The sequence below is a fragment of the Mesitornis unicolor genome, unplaced genomic scaffold, assembly GCF_000695765.1.
Source record: "Mesitornis unicolor isolate BGI_N332 unplaced genomic scaffold, ASM69576v1 scaffold14708, whole genome shotgun sequence".
In the NCBI taxonomy this organism is placed as follows: domain Eukaryota; kingdom Metazoa; phylum Chordata; class Aves; order Mesitornithiformes; family Mesitornithidae; genus Mesitornis; species Mesitornis unicolor.
In genome coordinates this window covers 128010-136290 of record NW_010203966.1, presented here as the reverse complement: position 1 = coordinate 136290, position 8281 = coordinate 128010, and the positions used below count along the sequence as shown (strand labels likewise).

Here is an 8281-nt window from a genome sequence, read left to right as displayed (position 1 = left end):
TTGTCATCTGTTCAGCGGGGCTGCAGCCACAGATATTTATGCAGTTGTCCGTAGATCAGAGGCTCTACCATCATGGTCTTTACTTGCCATTTCATGAGATTTTAGCATACTCATGCACTAGATAACTTTTCTCTGAGTCTCTAATGTTCAGGATGCATTTAGACATCACAGCAAACACCATGAGGCGTGTGGTGCCTACCAGGCATCCCTGATACTTCATTTTTGTGAAATATAGTGATCAGGTGGCCACAAGGTGGGACAGTTCATTTGGATGAAGATAATAGTTTCCTGAAAAGTCAGCTAGCTGAATCGACTTAATTCTGTGGACTTATGAGTTCTGGATGGATGAGATGGGAGAAATGGGGACTTAAGGTCAAGAGTGAGAGGAGGAGCAAGTCTGCCAGCTTTGGTGGCAGCTACCTGCTAGATTGACATAGCTGGAACATCAGATTACATCTGCAGATTGCAGAAATGTGGAAACAAACTTAAGCAGCATTTTCCTAATTTCCCCATGCTGCTCATTCCCTCCCTTGTGCTGTTGCAGCTCACATGTTAGTACAAGGATATATGAACTGGATTGGGGAAATGATCTAGCTGTGGAGTAACTTGAGCAAAAAATTCTTGAGATGGATCGGTTCCCTGTCACATTGCAGTGGTCATGAGAGGATGGGAGCAGCTGGACCTAGACAGGGAACCTCTTAAGCAGACATTTTTCCTGATGAGATGGATTTCAAACATAGACATGGGTACATAGAGATGATTGATGCTGGTAGAGAGAAATGGGCAGGCATGTAGCCTCTGGAGTTGAGGAGAAAGGTGACCAATAAAACCACTGGTGGTGAAGATTTGAGATCATGTTCTAGAGAAAGTAAAAAGATGACAAAAGCTTGGGGAGGACACATGTGGAAGATACTTTGGTGTAAGAGAGATGAGAGAATGATACTGAAGGGAGGAGGACTGGAAGAGCAGTCCAGGCCTTGGAATGAGCTCTGTGGACAGCATCTCAGATGTAAGAGGACCTCTGGTTTTAGCAACATTCTGTTTACAGGAGCAAGTCAGTGATATGAATTGTTTTCAAAGTTTCTCCATAAAGAACAGTGTAAGAAAAAAATCACGTTAACTTGCATGATCAGTTTTGTGATCTCAAAGTCATTGTGTGATGTTAGAGTTGCATAATGATGTTGTCTTTTTTGCCCTCTGAAGTGATGATGTTTTGTAAGATTTTCGTTTGGTGACCAGTGTAATTTGCAGTGACAATCGATTTTATTAATTTTTATTTCTGGGTTAGAAGTATTACAGGGAGTGTATGAATATATTTTGGTGGCTTCCATTTTCATCGGAATGCCTGGAATTTTTCTGATGCTAACAGGAAAGATGAGTCAGTAGACTTAGATGTTTTGATAGATGAGATAAATCCTTCAAAAGTCGGTGCTCAGGACTATTACTAATAAATGTACGTGTTTGATACCGTTTACAAGGTTGATATAGCAATAAAGAAACTTAAGAGTAAGAGAACAAGGAAAAAACAGCTGCTTCTGCTTCTGGCTCCTCCTAGATCTTTCTCCTTCAACCAGCATCATTAATTGTATGTAGATTTGGAATTGAAGGTACAGAATGGTTGCCAGAAGAAAGAAGATGGGATTGCTTTCAGTTTTCTTCAAGTGTGTAGTGGCAAAAAAAGTTTAGTTAATCTGGGGATTTGAAGAGGAAGGAGTGGAAAAGAGGAAAAGAGTGGAATGGTGGAATAAGATAATTGCTGAGGTACTTTTCCTCTTTTGTGTTTGTGTGCTTAAGTCTGCTGTTTCATGGGTTTTTTCTGGTTTTTTTTGTTGTTTTTTTTTAAGTGAAAAAGTTAAAATTGAAGAAAGTGAGCTAAACTGAGTTTCAGGGTACGATTTAATGATGTAGGTACTGTCAGAGAATATAGACTTCAATAATTGCTCGGATGTTGGTGTATTAAGTTAATACCTCTACAGCTGTGCTGTTGCAGTATTTTATTGGGTGCTCTGTGAACTGTGTTGGTAACTTGACATCAGTTTAAGTCCTGTCCCTGCACTCTGTCCAGCTACTGCTATCTCCTACACAACTGTTCTGTGAACTGTAGCTTTTATTTTCCTCTCTCGTGCTAAATCTCTCTCTTGTGCAGGATCCGAGTTTCCCATCTTCGCTCCCCTCTGGCTGCTCTGGCACGCACATACATTTTGTAATGCACGGAGAATGTAAAACTTGTGGCTCTTTGTTCTGTCTCTGTCACTGTCCCTTGCAACCCTCGCTGATCTCTCTTCTGTTGTTAAGCCAGTGAAGTTGAAATCTTGATTGAAATACTAAATTGCAGTTTTGTTTTTCATGCCTTTTCTGTGGTTATTGTCTGAAGAAGGAATGCTGTTCACTGGCTAGCAAACTTTGAAGCCATGGATTTGTAGTGAAGTGTAACTTCTCTTAAATTTGTTTTTCCTTTTTGATGAGCCTGCAGGAAAAACGATACATTTAGGAACACTCGTATTTCATTGTGTGAGAACATAGCGTGTAGAATATGCTATTAACTAAAGAGTGTGTTTTACCTTTTCATGTGGGCTAAACTGCTTTTGGATGAAGATTAGTAACCAATAGAAATGGAAGCCAACACTCTAACATTATTTAAAATACCATTGTTAGTAATAGTTACTTGAGTATCAAAATAGATTTTACACTTTTTTCATGATTAAGTTTTCCTGATTTTAGCCTTCCCATCATTCCTGATTGTTTTATCAACTACAAATGGTTTAATTACTGATCTTAGCTGGAGTGCATGAACTGAATTGAAGAAGGTAGTCCCTTCTGCTTATAGGGACTGGATAGTGCCTGGGTCAGCATTTGGTTGATCGAAATGGTTTAATTACTGATCTTAGCTGGAGTGCATGAACTGAATTGAAGAAGGTAGTCCCTTCTGCTTATGTGGATAGTGCCTGGGTCAGCATTCGGTTGATCGGTTCAGTGATCTCTAGCTGTGGTACCGAGCCAGTGATTTCCCTCAGTTTTGTGATATGCTTTGCTACTAAAGTTTCAGAGTCATGTTTTTTGGATTTTTCTATTGAATTTAGACTCTTTTAGTAAACTCAGGCCATAACATTCTGCATTTTTCACATTTTTAATAATGCACAATGTTTTTAAACATTAAATACGATATTGAAACATAAGCATATATTTGTTTAATTTTAATTCACCCTGATTTATCTGGATCTGTCTCTTTTATTCTTCTGTTTCCTATGTTGAACTATCTGTAACCTCTTCTTTTCTGATTCCAAGATTTACTTCTACCATGCTATTTGCAGGAAAGAAGCTGAGAATTAATGGCACAGTTCAAGGGCAGGCTGACTTTTTAACTTAAGGCATATAAGTATAGGGGTCAAAAAGATTACTGATAATATTTCAGTCTTTTACTCTGCCTTCATGCTTTTTCAGTCATAAACTTCTGGCAAAAATACTGTGTTTTCTTCATGCTTGCATGGTAACAACATAAAGTTTAATGAAAACAAAAACCACGTAATACCAAAACAATTGTAGTTGTGATAGAGTTCAGTTCTGAACAGGGAAATAACGAGTTTTAAAAGACCGTGTCGGTTTAAAAATGATTCTGTTCTTCAAAATGTTTTAACTTATCCTGGCTACGAGTCAGAGAAATTGCAGTAAAGACATTTCCTTTTTTCTCTTTGTGTCTTGTATGTTCAGTTTCAGTGTTACAGCTTCAGTAAAATCAGGGTTTTTTCAGCCATGTAGCTTTCCATAGTGGAGGGAAGACAGCTGTTTAAACGACTGATTTCACCAAATTGTACAGTCAGACTTTAAGAGAGATTTCAATGTGTTGAAAGGTGAGGTCTCAGCATAATTAACTTCTGTTATTTTGTGTTCCTTCTCTTTACACCAAAATAACGTTCTTTCAATTGTACTTGTGATAGTGGATTTTGTGCCATGGATTCTTTTCAATATGTTTTTTTCTTTTCTTCACAGAAAACCAGATTTTTGGGTGCCTTATGGGGAGATGCATCTTTGACATGGATTATGTGTTTGGTCATCTTATGCAGCCTAAGGCAACAGTCTGTGTGCTACATATGATAGAAGAATCAGCAGTGGGGAGAGACAAGCCAAACGACTACGTCACAACAAGAAGCTGGTTTAAAGATGTTTGTATTTCATGCCAGTAATCCAAGGCTGGGAAAGCCTAGTAGCCCAACAGTCAAAAAATCTATGTTTTTTTAAAACCCAGTTCTAAGAGAACAAGTAGTCAACATATGTTTTGCCACGTGTTCCCTGATTATTTAGCACTGAATCTTCTATTACACTGAAATCATGGTGTGAGGGTCGGTAGACAGCACCCGCCGCCATCCCCACCACACATCTAGGAACCGAAGGCTGAGTCAAGATGACCTCTGAGGAAATGACAGCGTCTGTTCTCGTCTCTGTGGTACAAGGTAAGGTGATACCCGCTCGGTCAGCTGGAGATGAAAATGCTGAAAAGGCTTTGGACACCAGCGTTATAAAAAGACATACTGCCAGTCCGGGAAGGCAAACCACACACGCTGTCTCATACTTACACAGGCTTGAAGAAGAAAGTCTTCAGGGCTCAGTGCCCAAAATATTCTCTCTGGCAAAAGAACAACTGACTAATGACAATAGTAATGAAAACTTCTGGGAGAGGAACAGCTCCATCCCTGATTCAGTGGAATTTCTTAACATTAACTGTAACATTGTACAGAAAAACTACAAGAGTAATATCCCGCGCAGCCAGTTGTATAAATCTCGTGATCCTTCAGCTGGAGGAGAGGCATGTCTGGAAACTGGAATTCCTGCTTCACTGGAAAGAGCCATGCTTGCTGAAATTCAGTTGAAAATGAATGGACCTTCATTAAGAAGCCAGACAGCAGTAAATAAGAATGACAGCAATGATAGTGATAAAGTGGCCTTTTTTCACTTTCACTGTGCTAGTGAAAGGAACGTGTCAAAGGCTTTGTGCAGTTTACACAACGGCTTCATTTTGGATGGCTGCTTGCAGCCAGTAAGTGTTGGCGATGGTAACACCCCTGGTTCCCTGGCCTGCACTTGCAGATTGATGGAGCTGACAAATAATTGTGAGAATGAAAATGGGCAGCAGTCGTATGAAGACGCTTTAAGGGATAAGTATTTATGTCTGGAAGGAGCGCCACGAAAGGTTAAAGTGGCATGCTCAGGTCACAACTTCTGTGGAAATAACTTTACTGGAAGAATGCCCTCAAAGCCCTTTCTGAGCCATTTTGAGGACTGTAATGATAACTGTGAAGAAGAGCTGGAGGAGGATTTTTTTAGAAACAAAAAGGAACGTTCTACTTTATTAATAAGACGTTTCTGTAAAAACGATAAAGAAGTTAAAAAATCAGTTTATACTGGAACAAGAGCAATTGTCAGGACTTTACCGTCAGGGCACATAGGAACCGTTGCTTGGAATTATGTTGAGCAAAGGAGAATCAACAGTGGCTTGAAGCTTTCTAGGACTGCAACAGAACCGCTGACTGTAATTCAGTCCTTAATAAAATGGGAATTTAATTCTTTTCTTGAGGAGTCTCTGTGGTATCAGGTAAGCTCTTCATAGTGTTGGTTTTTTTCTTTTATTTTTTTTTAAAGTTTTGATACACCAATGACTTTTTAATTTAAAAAAAAAAGCCTCCAAGTAGTAAACACTTCGTAACGCTGAGCAGGATGTTTTCATTTAGCCATGCTGAACCTTATGCTGAACACTGCTTTTTAGAAGAAATTATTCTCATAGTTTGAAATTAATTTGGTTTATACTTTTTTATCTGTGTAAGATTTATGCATATATGTGTATATATACACGTATATGTGTAGAACATACATGGGTACATATTTGTACATAGATATTTGTATAAATTAATATCTTTATATAATATATATAAGAATGTAATATACCTATATGCAGATATCTCAATATATACATATTTCACAGATATTTATATTTTAAATAGAAAATGTTTGTAACATGCATTTATATTTTTACATATAGATGTAAAAGTAGGTGTATCATATACATTATAGGTATACATAGTTGAATATATGTGGCATATATACAAAAAACATTTGATGCATATATTACTGATACAGTAATTCAGTGGAATAAATTGTATACAATGATAAGTGTCAGTATTAGATCACAGTGAAAAATTTCATTGCTCTAAGAAAGCAAGCACAGTATTTTCACCAAGTTGCTGATGCTTATAATACGTCTACACTTGCAAATAATTTTTTAAAAAGTAACAGTTGATTAACATATGTTAATGTGCTGATATTGACCTGATTTGTATTCTCTTAAATTAGATAACACAAAAAAAGTTTAGTATGAAATCAGTAATGCATACGTTATTATTGTAGAAATGACATAGAACATCCTTAATAAATTATTTTAAGTAGTAAAAGATACTCTGTGATGGTAGAACTGAAATAGTTGGCTATGGAATCTATAAAAGAGGATTTGACCACTGATTCTCAAGGATTCATCTGCAATGTGACTACTGAGAAAGAAAGGCAGCGGGATGATCGCAGCAGGACGAACTCTTTCAAGAAGGGTAAGGGCAGAGAGGTTTACTGAGCTTACCTAAAAAAGGAGCTGTGATTTTTTTTTTCTCTGTTAAAATGTGTGAGTAAGTTCTAGGTTGGGGGTATAGCAGAGGTGAAGGAGAGTGCGGTCAGATAAACTATGCTTATAAACTGAGTCTGGAAAAATGTAGGTTAAAAACTGGAAGGAATTTCTAGCAGTCAGTGCTGATACTCTGCAACAGCTTTCAGTGGGACTGAAATGGAGGAAGACTTACTTGTATAGAATCATAGAATTACTTAGGTTGGAAAAGACCTTTAAGATCAAGTCCAACCATAAAATTAATAAATGGATTATGTGAAATTCTGTCAGCGATAACAGAATAGTGGACTTGGTGGCTCAGGAGCTCCATAACAGTTGTGACCTCCTGTAATAACCTTGTGTCCTTCTAGAAACTGGTATTTTTTTCTGTTTAAATAGTTGAAGAGTTCTATGAACATGTGTACGTCAGGTTGCAAAGCTTTGAGGTGCTTTGAGGTTCATTAAGATGGTATTCACTGTCCTTGCAAGTGGAATTACAAACTTGCTGGTACAGTACATGCCCTGCATGGTGCATGGTAACGCTCCCATGAAGGGATGAATACGAGCTATGTATTTACCTAACATGATATCTGCTCAGTGTATTTGTATTGGCATTAAAAGCTTTTTTTTGAGGGAGGAGAAAAGGGAGATGTTTTGTAGCTGAGGTCTAGCATAACTTTCACTTCTATAGGTACGAGAAGGAAGGGATCTGTTTAGGTTTCTTCACTGGGCATTTCCGATTTGGCTTGAGTTCCTCAGCTTTTAACATGTGTGCCTGTTTCACCACTTTCTACCACTGCTGTGTAATACTGAATGTATAGCATTTTGGGGTGTGAGGGCTTTAATTTGAAGATTTCTCTTCTAGTATTACATAAATGTAATAAATGTTCACTGAATAATTATTGAAATAGGAAAAGTTTTGTCTATGAATGAACAAAAGATTAACAGGCACAGTAAAGCACTCTGTAATTACAATGCAGGCAGTTTTCTCATGGTCAGAAAAAGTTGAAAGCCACGTTTCTAAGCCTTTCTTCTTCCAAATGGTGACTACAAATATTTTTCTTCTTATGAAGCTCTGTATTTAATGTCTTTACATTATATAATATGCATGAAGCATTCTTAGCATTAGTTTTCTGTTATTTTAGTGTCAAATACTATTTCCGCAATAATATTTCTGTGTTTATGGCTTTTATTATTATTAGAATTACAAATTAGTTTTACACAAACAGAAATTAACTCAGTGGATATGAAAAATATGGACCTGTGGAACATATGCACTGGGTTAAAATAATGTAATAAATTACGAGCATTTGTAGGAAGCTTTCATGCTAATAATCAAAGGAAGAAGGAGAAAGTAGTAAATGAATGTGGTAATTTGTTCTTTCTTTCCCCTTATCTCACCCGTTGAGCATGCATTCTGTTTGGAACAGCTAAGTGAACAGTAGTTCTGTTCTTCAAGGGGAAAAAAAAGTTGGAGAAATTAAGTTTTCATAGGAGTACTGGTGTAACATGGAACAATAGAGACCTTTATGTTTTAAGTAGGAAAATGTGGGTCTCATTTGTGCATATCCCTTACATAAAAATTCTAGTGCTAATAAAGGAAAGGCACTGAACTGTTGTCTTGCTGAATAATTTTTTTTT

General features: G+C 37.3%; 1 protein-coding gene across 2 annotated transcripts in view; it reads left to right on the top strand.

Annotated features, from left to right (window-relative positions):
* Positions 1–4399: 4399 nt before the first annotated feature.
* Positions 4400–8281, top strand: part of PLCE1 (phospholipase C, epsilon 1) — a 121407-nt gene continuing 117525 nt past the window's right edge. For both annotated transcript variants that reach the window (XM_010190918.1, XM_010190917.1), the window contains exon 1: positions 4400–5587. In XM_010190918.1, coding sequence (XP_010189220.1) covers positions 4400–5587 — 1188 coding nt within the window. The remainder of the gene's footprint in view (positions 5588–8281) is intronic.